Source organism: Netta rufina (genome assembly GCF_964035555.1).
Source record: "Netta rufina genome assembly, chromosome: 4".
NCBI classification, from domain to species: domain Eukaryota; kingdom Metazoa; phylum Chordata; class Aves; order Anseriformes; family Anatidae; genus Netta; species Netta rufina.
The window spans coordinates 596,239-609,468 of record NC_140127.1 but is presented as its reverse complement, the minus strand read 5'-3'; the positions used below and the strand labels follow the sequence as shown (position 1 = coordinate 609,468).

General features: G+C 39.4%; 1 protein-coding gene across 6 annotated transcripts in view; it reads left to right on the top strand.

Annotated features, from left to right (window-relative positions):
* WDFY3 (WD repeat and FYVE domain containing 3) overlaps window positions 1-13,230 on the top strand; it is a 190,932-nt gene that overhangs the window by 151,147 nt on the left and 26,555 nt on the right. For 5 of the 6 annotated variants that reach the window (XM_084286230.1, XM_084286228.1, XM_084286227.1 and 2 more), the window contains 8 exons: window positions 496-656; window positions 1,293-1,522; window positions 2,326-2,435; window positions 3,284-3,466; window positions 6,959-7,116; window positions 8,511-8,588; window positions 9,570-9,797; window positions 10,645-10,698. In XM_084286230.1, the coding sequence (XP_084142356.1) occupies window positions 496-656; window positions 1,293-1,522; window positions 2,326-2,435; window positions 3,284-3,466; window positions 6,959-7,116; window positions 8,511-8,588; window positions 9,570-9,797; window positions 10,645-10,698 (1,202 nt within the window). The remainder of the gene's footprint in view (window positions 1-495; window positions 657-1,292; window positions 1,523-2,325; window positions 2,436-3,283; window positions 3,467-6,958; window positions 7,117-8,510; window positions 8,589-9,569; window positions 9,798-10,644; window positions 10,699-13,230) is intronic. The other variant, XM_084286229.1, reaches the window with a different exon arrangement.

Sequence of the window (13,230 nt, the reverse complement as noted above, 5' to 3'; positions counted from 1 at the left end):
AGGCTTGGGGGAGACCTTATAGCATCCTCCCAGTGTCTAAAGGGGACTACAGAAAACCTTTTGTAGTCTCCTTTCATCAGGGACTGTAGTGATAGGACAAGGTGTAACAGCTTTAAACTAAAAGAAGGTAGACTTAGATTGGATATAAGAAAGAAAATCTTTACTCTGAAGGTGGTGAGGCACTAAAAAAGGCTGTCCAGAGAAGTTGTGGGTGCCCCATCCCTCTAAGTGTTGAAGGCTGGGGTGGATGGGGTTTTGAGCACCCTGGTCTGGTGTAAGGTGTCCCTTCCTATTGCAGTGGGATTTGGAAGTAGATCATTTGAAAGGTCCCTTCCAGCCCAAACCATTCTATGATTCTATGACAAGGCTTTAGCTTTTTGACTAGGCTTTAGCTTGACTGTCTGACTCTTCTCTTTTACAGAAGTAGAAAGCATAGACTAATGCCAATATACTTATTTCTTTTTACTGAAGAAGCTTTATTTTGCTGTTACGTAGGTGAAGATGCATCTCTGCCTATAACAAGTGGAGGAAGCTACCACGTTCTGGTGAACAATGTGTTTTATTTTACACAGCGTGTGGTTGATAAGCTTTGGCAGGGCATGTTCAACAAAGAATCCAAACTTCTTGTGGAATTCATAATCCAACTCATTGCACAGGTAACAGTGTTCTCCTATTAGCCTACTTGAAAAAACATTTTCACTATTTATGATAAAATCCATGGAGTGATGTCACTTAGCAGCCTGTGTACTACTTGGATTCCGCCTTTTGCTAATTGTGCAGTCTGGGTAGCTAACACTCCAAGATTGTAATTGTTCACGTGCTGGTGGCCTGTCTTTGGTTAGCTCATAAGTATGCCTTTTTTTTTTTTTCTTCTCTTTCACTTTTTAATGAGCTTTCCTAGCATATCTTGTCAGTGTGGAATGCTTTATTATGGGACAGTTGAGTTAAAACTGCTTTTAGATGAAATTATTTTTCTAAAATCCTGGAAAGCTTCCTAAATTCACCTCAGGAGATTTTTGGAAAGCTTCTTTGTGGTCTTTTATTGGAGACTGTTGAAGACTTCTGCTGCTCGAAATGAGAGGGAATGAAAATAGGCTGATTATTATAGATGTTCAAATTTTAAGTGCATCAGCATCTATTAGTGTCAATTTGGCCCTTGAAATCCCTGGAATTGACACTACCTATTTTGAAAAAACAGCATGGATCAATTTGTGCAAAGATTATCTGCCTGTAAATTTTTTCAGCTGACATCTGATGATGCGTGGGCTTTTTGTTTGTTTTTTTTCTATTAGTCAAAAAGAAGATCTCAGGGACTATCACTGGATGCTATTTATCACTGCCTGAACAGGACCATCTTGTATCAGTTCTCAAGAGCCCACAAAACTGTTCCTCAGCAAGTGGCTCTCCTTGATTCTCTGAGGGTCCTTACTGTGAACAGAAACTTAATTTTGGGACCTGGAAATCATGATCAAGAGTTCATCAGCTGTCTAGCTCACTGCTTGATTAACTTGCATGTGGGAAGGTAAGTCTCTCAGACAGAAGTTTGTTCCAGAATCAGGATAGTGACATAAAAATCACCTGTTCCCTCTCAGCTCTGACACCTTGTGAATAAGTCAGCAAATTCCTGACAACTGTTTATAACTTTCAAGTCAGTGAAATGCAAGAAAGCTGTAGTGATACATTTTGAAATAAAATGAGGTTTGAAGAGCCTCAGTTTAGAGAACAGTCTTACCTCCTGTTAAACAGGTATTTTACAGTACTAACACAAGTGCTGATCAACCATTATATTACTATGCTTTGACAGTGTGAAATATTTTTAAGTAGAAGGAAGCTCTGGTGTGAAATAATTAATAGTTAAAGGGATCAGTCACTAGACTTAGGGTCTATTGAATATGTATTCGGTATCTTAGTAATTCGATGTATTCGAATAAGTCAAGAATTAAATTGGATGGACATGACAAATGCTGGTAACACCTGCTTGTCTGCATTGCTACAAAAGCCTGACTGGCATTTTCATTTTTCTTTCCAAAGAGTTTTAGGACTTGGGTTTTATCCCAAGACAGTTGGGAAACATGATCCACAAAAACTCTAGTGTTTGCCATTCATGGCTTTGGCCACACTTGTGTTTCCTGAAATATTTCTGCTTCCTCCAGCAACGTTAATGTCCATGTCATGTCCTTTTTTAAAAACCTTCAGTTTGACTTGTGACTGCAGATCATCAGAAATCAAGTGGACAGAAATGAATAGTTGCTGTAGCAGTACACGTTACTCTTTGTAGCGCTTTTATTTGTTTCTGGTGGTTGTTCGTTCACTGTGTATTTGTAGCAATGTTGATGGGTTTGGATTGGAAGCAGAAGCCAGGATGACTACTTGGCACATCATGATCCCCTCTGATATAGAGCCAGATGGAGTCTACAATCAAGATGTCAGTGAAGGTAATCTGAGTGATGAATCCACAGATGTCTGCTAATGATGCTGCTTTATTGTCATCAGTAGTCTTTTACCCTAGTTACACTTCGGGCAGGAGTGTATGTGTGTCTATAAACACTAAAAACAAACAAAGCACTTGAAACACCAAAACAGATACATACAAAATAAGCTAGTGTTTTATTAATACAGCAAGTGGACTTCATTTTTCTTACTGGACATGAACTAGAATTAGATTCCTTTATGTGTACTGAGTTGAATGCAATGTAAATGGATGCTTTTAAGTGTGTGCCATGCTTCTCTATCTGACAAATCTTACAGGAGCATAGTTAAGACGTAACTGTTATAAGATGTTGAATTATTACTTACTGGAACCATTAGGATCTTCCTCTTAAGAGAAACTTATGAACTAGCTGGTAGAAGAAAGGATCGTGGTTTTGGTCTTCTTATATGTATACATTTAATATTTACGTACGTGTCTATCAGTGTATACAGATATAAAAAATACATTTGTTATTTGTGTTTGGAATTGTATGTTTTTATATACACTGTGTATATCTGTAAGATTTGTTTTTATCTAGTGTTGTTAATGTACGCATGGGTATGGGAGAAGAATTGCAACTAATTAGAGCCAGTGTTTCAGATTCGCAGAGGAAAGAATTTCAAAATTCTAGATGTGTACGAATAGTGTACAAATGATAAAAAAGACAGGTTGTTAAAATGCATTTCACAAGTCCTACAAGAAGGGAAGAATGTGGAGTGTAATTGCTTAATCTATTCATTTTGCTACTATAAAAATACAAATTCAATAAGCAGCTTAGAAAACGTACTGTTTATGGTCTTGTACTTAACACAGGTCGCCAGCTTCTTTTAAAAGCTATAAACAGAGTATGGACAGAGTTGATTCACAGTAAGAAACAGGTGCTAGAAGAAGTTTTCAAAGTGATGCTACCTGTCAATGATCGTGGCCAAGTGGATATAACTGTTGCAAGACCTTTAATTGAGGAAGCAAGTTTAAAGTGTTGGCAAAATCATTTGGGTAAGTGCAACTGAGGATTTACCTGTCCCAGATGTTAGATTTTCCCAAAGGGAACCATGTGCATTGGATATTACAGTATGGACTTACCTCTTGAGTATGTGTAAATACTTTAACCTGTTATAGCTGAACATCTGTGAAATAGTACCGGGTATGGGATATATTTACTCTGCCATACAGAGGGCCTTTAGTCAACAGTTTTGCTGATCTCAGCAGCTTCCTGTGTTTGTGTGTGAGTGTGTACCAAATAGCATCCTGTGAATTACAGTGGCAGAGGACTGTTTTATTTAGCACCTTTTCATGAGCACTTGCCTTGTGGTGACCTATTAGACCTTACTGAGATTTGGATGTGCCAGGCAGGAAGGGAACCCATCTTGAACATGTCCGGGTGCAGCCTACAAACTCTCCCCATGGTTGATGAAATTGGAAATGTGTTACCAAACATCACTTCTATGGCAGCAGCAATGCTCGGACTTTTCCTTGGCAGTGAAGTCAGTTCAACATTGGAAGCAGCTTTACAGGAAAAGGACCTGGTGGACAAGTTAAGCTCATTAGCTGTGTGCCTATATTAAAAGGCCAACTGTTGTTGGAATGATTAGTATGATTTCAGACAGCAGATACTCAAAGTTCATCTAAAATTGAGTGGACGTGTTCCTTTTACAATGGAACGGTTCTGAAGTAATTTGCTGGAAATACAATACAGTTCAGAGAAAGCAGTCTAGGAGGTTCCTGGAGAGCATGGAAGATAGCTTCCTGATGCAGCTGGTTAGTGAGCCTACCAGGGGAGGTGCCCCTCTGGACCTTCGGTTCACAAATGGGAGGACTAGTGGGAGATGTGGTGGTTGGGAGCTGTCTTGGGCAGAGTGACCACAAAATGGTAGAGTTCCCTATTCTTGGCAAAGTCAGGAGGGGGACCAGTAAAACTGCTGTCTTGGACTTCTGTAGGGCTGACTTTGAGCTGTTCAGGACACTGGTTGGCAGAGTCCCTTAAGAGGCAGTCCTGAAGGGCAGAGGAGTCCAGGAAGGCTGAGAACACCTCAAGAAGGAAATCTTAAAGGCTTAGGAGTGGTCTGTCCCCATGTGCCCAAAGACGAGCTGGCATGGAAGATGAAGGCCCAGTCAGCATGGGTTTATGAAAGGCAGGTCCTGTTTGATGAACCTGATCTCCTTCTATGACAAAGTGACGCGCTAAGTGGACATGGGAAAGACTGTGGATGTGGTCTACCTTGACTTCAGTAAGGCTTTTGACACTGTTTTGCACAACATTCTCCTAAAGAAACTGGCTGCTCGTGGCTTGGACTGCTGTACACTTCGTTGGCTTATAAACTGGCTGAGTAGCCGGGCCCAGAGTTGTGGTGAATGGAGTCAAATCCAGTTGGAGGCCGGTCACTAGTGGCGTTCCCCAGGGCTCAGTACTGGGGCCAGTTCTTTTTAATATCTTTATTGATGATCTGGGTGAGGGGATCGAGTGCACCCTCAGTAAGTTTGCAGATGACACCAAGTTAGGTGCATGTGTCAATCTGCTCGAGGGTAGGAAGGCTCTGCAGGAGGATCTGGATAGGCTGCACCGATGGGCTGAGGCCAACTGCATGAAGTTCAACAAGGCCAAGTGCCGGGTCCTGCACCTGGGGCACAACAACCCCAAGCAGAGCTACAGGCTGGGAGATGGGTGGTTGGAGAGCTGCCTGGCAGAGAAGGACCTGGGAATATTGGTTGATAGTCAGCAGAATATATGAGCCAGCAGTGTGCTCAGGTGGCCAAGAAGGCCAACAGCATCCTGGCTTGTATCAGAAGCAGTGTGGCCAGCAGGGCTAGGGAAGTGTTCGTCCCCCTGTACTTGGCTCTGGTGAGGCCGCACCTTGGGTACTGTGTTCAGTTTTGGGCCCCTCACTACAAGAAGGACATGGAGGTGCTTGAGCGAGTCCAGAGAAGGGCAACGAAGCTGGTGAGGGGCCTGGAGAACAAGTCTTACGAGGAGCAGCTGAGGGAGCTGGAGTTGTTCAGCCTGGGGAAGAGGAGCCTCAGGGGTGACCTTATCGCTCTTTTTAGGTACCTTAAAGGAGGCTGTAGCGAGGTGGGGGTTGGTCTGTTTTCCCACATGCCCGGTGATAGGAACAAGGGGGAATGGGCTAAAGTTGCACTGGGGAGTTTTAGGTTGGATCTTAGGAAGAACTTCTTTACCGAACGGGTTGTTAGGCATTGGAACAGGCTGCGCAGGGAAGTGATGGAGTCACCATTCCTGGAGGTCTTTAAAAGATGTTTAGATTTAGAGCTTGGTGATATGGTTCAGAGGAGGACTTGTTAGTGTTAGGTCATTGGTTGGACTAGGTGGTCTTGGAGGTCTCTTCCAACCTAAATGATTCTGTAATTGAGGTTAATCTGGATATACAGAAAGCGTTGTTGGAAATATACAGCACTTGGTTTTGTGGTCCATGTATTTCTAGATATGCTTTGTCCCTGGCTGAATTTTGCTTGCATTTCCACTATCTAGCTAATAGTCAGTATTTAAAAAAAAATAAAATGTTTTGAGCAGAGTTGAGGATCTTTGGAGAATATATTGGTTTGAGAAAGTAGTAATGGATTTAAAAGAAGAAAATAATGGAAGTATTTTTTTTTTTCAATCAAATTTAACGGATATACAGTGAGGTCCATTAGATGAGTGTGGGGAGAACATGAAAATTCTGAGAGCCAAACTAATCTGTGATTTTTACTAAAGTTTTAAAGTAAACATGCTAGTGTTTCTGGACTTGACGATCAACTGGAATGGCTGTATGTTCACAAAAAGGTGCACTAGCCCAACTAACTTCCTCTCAAAATGGCATACTTGTGCTGACAGACTAGATAGCAGTGTTATGATACAGCCCCTTTTTGGGTGTAGGGAGGGGCGCAATGATGACATGCTCAACTGGGTTACTTTTCATTTGTGTCTGCCATTAATAACAAATAGTATAGATTTCTTTATTTTGTAACTGTTTTGAAAGAAACTGTTTCATCTGACATTGTCTCCCTTCTTTTGACTGCTCTCTTGGTCTTTAAGGGATGTAACTCAGCAACATGGAAATTGTTTGGGGTGTGGAGGGAAAGGGAGGTGACAACTTTGTTCTATGTACCAATTTTTCACTTATTCAGATGAGGACAGCACTCACAGCTGTTAGACCCTGGTTTTGATAATCAGTGAAAGGAATCATAAATCTGCTCCTCATGTTTCCTTTCAAAATTAAAAACAAAACCAAACAAACAAACAAAAAAACAAAAACACTATTTTCTCTTGGGAATCTTTCCTTCAAAACCAAAACTGAAAAAAAAAACACCACACACCAGAACCACAAGAAAAACAAACAAACAAAAAAAAAAAGAAAAAAGAAAAAAGAAAAAAGAAACAACAATAGAAAAGGTTACTCTGTTTAGTGAAATGGCAATGACAGTGAGAACAGAGAGAGAGAAAAAAAAAAAAAAAAAAAAGCCATCCCACAACATAAGATCTTTGTTTTTCAGCCCATGAGAAGAAGTGCATCAGTAGAGGGGAGGCCTTGGTTCCGACCACACAGTCCAAACTTTCACGAGTTAGCAGTGGGTTTGGCCTCTCTAAACTAACTGGTTCCAGGAGAAACCGGAAGGAGAGCGGGCTCAATAAACACAATCTTTCTACACAGGTAATGTCACTTAGTAAAATGCAATCTAAAATCCAGCATTGTATGTTCAGAGATTATGGTAAATATTGCAATATAAATGATCTTTCAGGGTGTTAGGTAAGATCTTGTGCTCGTTTCTTTTCATTGTTGAATATTGAGACTGAGCATTCTCACTTCTGCGTGTCCTAATCCAGCAAGCACAGCTGTCTATCTTTAACTTTAAAAGGAGAGTTAAGCTTTTATATATCTGTAATGCTTTACTGCTTTGCTAGTCTGTGTACTAATTCAATTTGCCACACCACTTTGTAGTGGAAGCCAAGATAGATGCTTTTCCTTTTTCAATGGAAGCCAAGATGATGTGCTTTTTTTTTTTTTTTTTGAAAGTCCTTATAAGTATATTTTATGTATCATGACTAAACAAATACTGCTTTTCCCTATTTTTATTGTACTACAGAAAAGAGCTCAGCAAAACATTATGTGATGGTGAAATTGTACATTTGCTTTTCAAACCTGCTTGCATTAAAAGAAAAAAGACTCTAGGGTTAAAGCTGTGTGATTTCTGTCAGAAAGTACTTAGTAGGGCATTGTGAGGAGTTAATATACAATACTTTAGGCATCGAAAACAAAGGAAAGACGGGTCTGAAAGTTTTTGTAGGATGGAGTTCTTACTGTAATTAGCACTTGGAACAGCAGGGAGACTTTAGGTCATGGACAGCAGGTGTATTCCTGACATAAAGACATGCTGTAACTGCTGTTGACTTCATCAAGAGTTATTGGTGTCCTGTGTAAGTTGAAAAATAGCTTGCCTTTTCACTTACTGGTCTGAAAGTCATGCAGTGGACTTCTTTACAATAAAGAATTCTTAGTGTTTTTGGTCTTTTTCCTGGCAAACACATGAAAATGAAAAGGAAGAAACCCAAAAACTGAGTTGACAGGAATGGTTGTTAGGCACATTGGCAAGGGAGCAGGGTGTGAAAACAGGTGTGTGTCAGTACAGAATGATGAGAGCTGTAAAGGTTTCCATCAAATTGGGCAGCATCCACAAAATATTACCTGGAAATGGAGAAAAGTAGTAATTTTTTGTCATCTACTGTCTCTCTTTAGCTGTTTGGGAATTTTCTGATCCATTAATCATGTGCTTTCAATATTTGCCAAATGTTTGCCAGTTTATCATAAATAACGTCCTTGTACGTGAGTTTGCTGCCTTAAAAACAACCAAACAAAATAAAACAAAAAGCATAAAACACCCTTAAAAATATTTTTGCATGGATTAGTTTGAAATTAATCCAGAACATATTTTAGGAAGCTAGTCTTTTTGAACAAGTTAGCAAGGTGATGCATGGGCTTTCAATTCAAACTAAATATAAGCCTGATTTATAAAGTCTGGTTCTGTCTGTCTCCTTATCTCCTATTAGGAAATTTCCCAGTGGATGTTTACCCACATTGCAGTGGTTCGGGACCTGGTTGATATGCAGTATAAGGAATATCAGGAGGTATGGTTTAGAGGATTACCTGAAACTGATATTTTTGACATGTTAGGCTGTACAGATCCTGTTTCTCAGTATGTGGCGTATAAAATATTAGGAGGTTGGTGATTAAATGCTTAAATATATAGATACTGTTGTTATTTAGGGGTGTTTCTTTAATGCAGTCAAATAAAGCTAATTTTGATTTAATTGCAGCAGTAGTACCTAAGTTAAATCTTAAGTTTTTCGCATGCTGTTTTAAACAGCCTGCATGCTCTAACATGTTTCAACCTTTTTCTTATTATTCTTATTATAAAAGAGTACTTAGGCTTCTTGAAAAAAAAAAAAAAAAAAAGCAGAAGACATGGGAAAGCATTGTGTACAAATGCTACTTTTATAGTAGTACAAACAATTTTAAGGCACCTTTTTCACATCATTATGCAGCAATAGAAAAATGATGCTCTGTGTTTTATAGAACAAAATCATTGCACCCTGCATTTTCTTTCAAGCATCCCCACAGTCCTTTGGTTCAAAGTATTTGCTGAGGTGTGTTCTAAAAGTCTAAGAAATCAGCTTCCCAGAAGTTCAAGTTATTGAAAGTGACAGGTAAAAATCCACCAGATAAGCTTTGCTTTGTTCGGTTTCCCTCTTCTGTTTAAATGTAGGCAGAAAGAGCATCTGAAGTTATCTTTTTTCAATTCCTAAAATCCCCAGTATATTAATGTTACATTTTTTCATATTTATTGTTTACGAATGCATTCATTTATAGGTAAAAATCAAAAGCAGAGTTCATTTGTTGTTTTTTTCCTCTTATGCTTAGAGGAATACAATGTGAATCTTGCTTTTATAGTAGCTGAGACTGGAAAGTGCATTAGGGTGCATAATACAATGCTACTGTAATTTTCAATTGCAAGGTTTTCTGTAATGTAGTGAAAATGACTTTGCTTGTATCAGATGTAGGCTTAAAAACATCACTGTTAATGCATATGGAAATATCTTTGTATTCAGCGTCAGCAGAATGCATTAAAATATGTGACAGAAGAGTGGTCTCAAATTGAATATGAGTTACTACGAGAGCGAGGTTTGTGGGGTCCCCCCATTGGTTCCCATCTTGACAAGTGGATGTTGGAGATGACAGAGGGTCCCTGTAGAATGAGGAAGAAGATGGTTCGAAATGACATGTTTTATATTCAGTATCCCTACATGCCTGAAGCTGAGCAAGAAACAAACTTGCTGGTAAGTAATTCAGCATTTTGTTATGAGTAATTTCATGCCCAGTTGTAAAATCCACTTCTTTTTTTTTTTTTTTTATATAAAAAGTTTCTCTTAAGCCTATTTTACTCTGCTGGTTTACCAACATGCCTGTTAGCCCTAAATGCTTGGTAAGGTTCAGTTATTCTTTGTAGTATATTTAGGGGCGGGACTGACCTGCTCACCACTCAAAACAGTGAATTGGAAAGCTCTACCAGTTCCAGCATGAAACATGGTGTGTATGCATTAGCCAAGCAAGCATGCTGGTGAACACCAGAAGTGTCTTCATGAGCACCAAAAGGCTATGAAATGCCATACCTATGGATGGGAGGTTTCACTATGAGTTCTTGGCGTAGTGCTACATAACAACTGAAACAGATCTGAAAAAAAAAACAAAAAAAAAAAAACAAATAGGCCTATAGGCCTTTGTTTGGATGTACTTCTTTCATTGATAATCTGTGAATATGAACATCGGCTAATTGGGCAGAAATGTATGTGGCCTTGGAAAGCTTGGCAGTTCGTTTCTCTTTGCTTTGGAACAGCATCTTGAGGAAATGGAGCAGTCTTTATTGTGTCTTTTAGGCATGCATGTATGTATGCGTGCAGGATTTTTTTCCTCAAATCAAGAATAAAAGCCATGGTACTTAAGAAGCACAAACAAAAAAAATACTGTACAGCTAACTTTACACCATTAGGTATATTTGTCTACTTGTTACCTGACACACAATAGTTTTAGCAACAGTTAAGTTCACAGAAAGCGGAGAACATATCATCATGCCTTCTTCTAAAAGTGTTCTTTTTCTGATGCATGTACTTAATGCCCTGTTTTCAGTATGACCTCTCAAGTAGACTTCCTGAGACATCTGATGATGGCATTCCTCAAAAGGTAAAGAAACACACACACTGAGAGAATGTAAAATAATCACAACTTTTACAGTTTCTCCTGCATGTTTGGCAACCTTAATCAATGCTTCTACATTTGGCTTTCAACTTGCTCTTTCAGTATTTCCAGGCCTGAAGGTGGTGTTTTCCGAATTCACATTAGAAGATGTTACTGTGCTCTCCTCAGCCTTCACCTAATATAACTTTCTGTAGATCTTCACTTCTTTGCTGCACACTAACAGGCTGTGTTGGGCTGTGCTGTCACTGTTCTCACTGTGTTCAGAGTTGTGGTTTGGGGTCTGAACTAATGGTCTACGGAACGTGTTTAGTAATGGGCAACATGATCATTGGGAAGCACTGCTAGGAAAATGGATGTTGTTTGCAAAGGGGACCTGGTGAACAGGGGTTTTTCCCCTTTCTAATCATAATGGTCTGAAAGAGGCCTATTTTTGTTAGCACCACATTTGTTAACCCAATTTTGTCATTCCTGATGGTCTTCATTTTTATTGTTAATGATACGTACGCAGTTGTTTCAAAATATGAATCCTTCCTTAAAAGTACCAGATCTGTTAGGAACTGACTGTCCTGCAAGCATTTATCTCTTACGAGGCTTCTCTATGAAATTGCAGTTAGTCTTGCCCATCACTAAGTATAGTGCACAGTGCATTCACTGATTTTGAATTACATTCGGCAATGAACTAATACACATAAATGAAAGTAATTGCTATACAGAAAATGAAATATAATTTGTTACTGATTTCTTTATGTTAGCAGTGCTAGTTTGGATTTTTCTTTGTAGACTTTACATTACTACAGAGGTGTTAAAGAGTGAAGACTTATTAGAGCCCAACTTGGCAAATCAGATCACAGTGCTGTACATCTTGGATTTCTGGGACAGGCAATTTGACCTGAAATAAGGAATCTCCATGTTGCTGCTCTTAATTGCTTAGTCATCCCAAACATCTACTTGTAATAAAGCTGTTTTGTTTTTATGGGTCACTTAGTTTCCTGCTACATCATCAAACAGGTGGACAGCAACAAAAAAAGGAACATCACATGTTATGTATTTGCAGTTACAACCGCAGAAGGGGAACAAGGAGAAATCTTAATTGAAACGGCAACTAATATTCTGCAGTTGCACATAATTTAAAGCATTTATCTGAATTTATGATATTCCGTTATTATCTCAATCTAATTTGAAGAATCATGGGGTATATTGCTACAAAGTAACAAATTATTTTTGTGATGGAGAGCTGAGCATGTTCACAAACTGAGCTTTCTAGAGTTAAGGTGTTGGCGTTAAATAGTACTCAGAGAAGAAGATTTTTGACTGAAGTATAAAAACAATGAGTTTTCTTCTGTCCAGGTGCATCAGTTTGTTTTAATTTTGGAAAAGTTCTTGGCTGTGTAATAGCTCTTATCCCCATCTGCCTCTCCAGTGATGTTGCTGACTTTGTCCTCATTTAGTGGTTACTTTGATTTCTAATATTAACTCCATAATCAAAAGAGGAATGTAAGAATTAACCTGCTAAAAGAAAGCCAACAACACACCATCACCATAGTGAAACATACCATAATCCATTGTGATAACCCAAGGATATAAATGATGCTTGATGAATTACTTCACTTAAAATAATCCTCTTGTGCCAGTTGCCTGCCTGCAGGCCTTTAAAATCTGTATTTTTTTATTAAAAAAAAAAAAAAGAATTAAGAATTTTTGAGCCTTCAAATCAGGTCTCTGGCTTCTTCTAGTTCATATCAACCTCCACTTATTTTCATCTTGTCTTGAGGAAAATTTTTACTCAAACTACACCTAGCAATGAATTTGGCTGTCCAATGAATGAACTGTAGGGAGTGATGAAAGGTGGTAAAATGGCAATTTGATCTATCAATCTTAGAGCAAAAGTATCCCAGCAGTCTTTTGTGACAGTTGATAACATACTGACCACACTTAATACGTCTCCGTGTTGTAGGCTTAGCAGCAGGCATTTCTGCAAACCCATCATTACTTCAGTGGTTCAAAAGCTCCCTTGCAAATTAGATGATTTACTGGATCTAGTGAAGAGTCTCTGTTTTTGTATGTTTTGCTGTATGTCTGCACACGCACTGTCCTGGTTTCACTTAGGACAGAGTTAATTTTCCTCCTAGTATCTGGTAGGGTGCTATGTTTTGGATTAGGATGAGAAGAGTGCTGATAACACGCTGATGTTTTAATTGTTGCAGAGCAGTGATTACACCAAGCCAAGCACGTTTCAGCTTCTCATTCTGTCCTGCCAGTGGTGGCTGGGGGTGCAGCAAAAGCTGGGAGGGGACGGACCCAGGACAGCTGACCCAAACTGGCCAAAGGGATATTCCATGCCATCTGGGGTCATGCTAAACAATATATAGGGGTGGCTAGCCGGGATGGGGGGTGCAGCTGCTCAGGGATGGGCTGGGCTTTGGTCAAGGGAAGCTCATGGAGCTTCCAGGGAAGCTCAAGGAGCAGATTATCTTGAGTGTCATCATGCGGTACCAGGCGATCAGGCCCAGTCAGCAT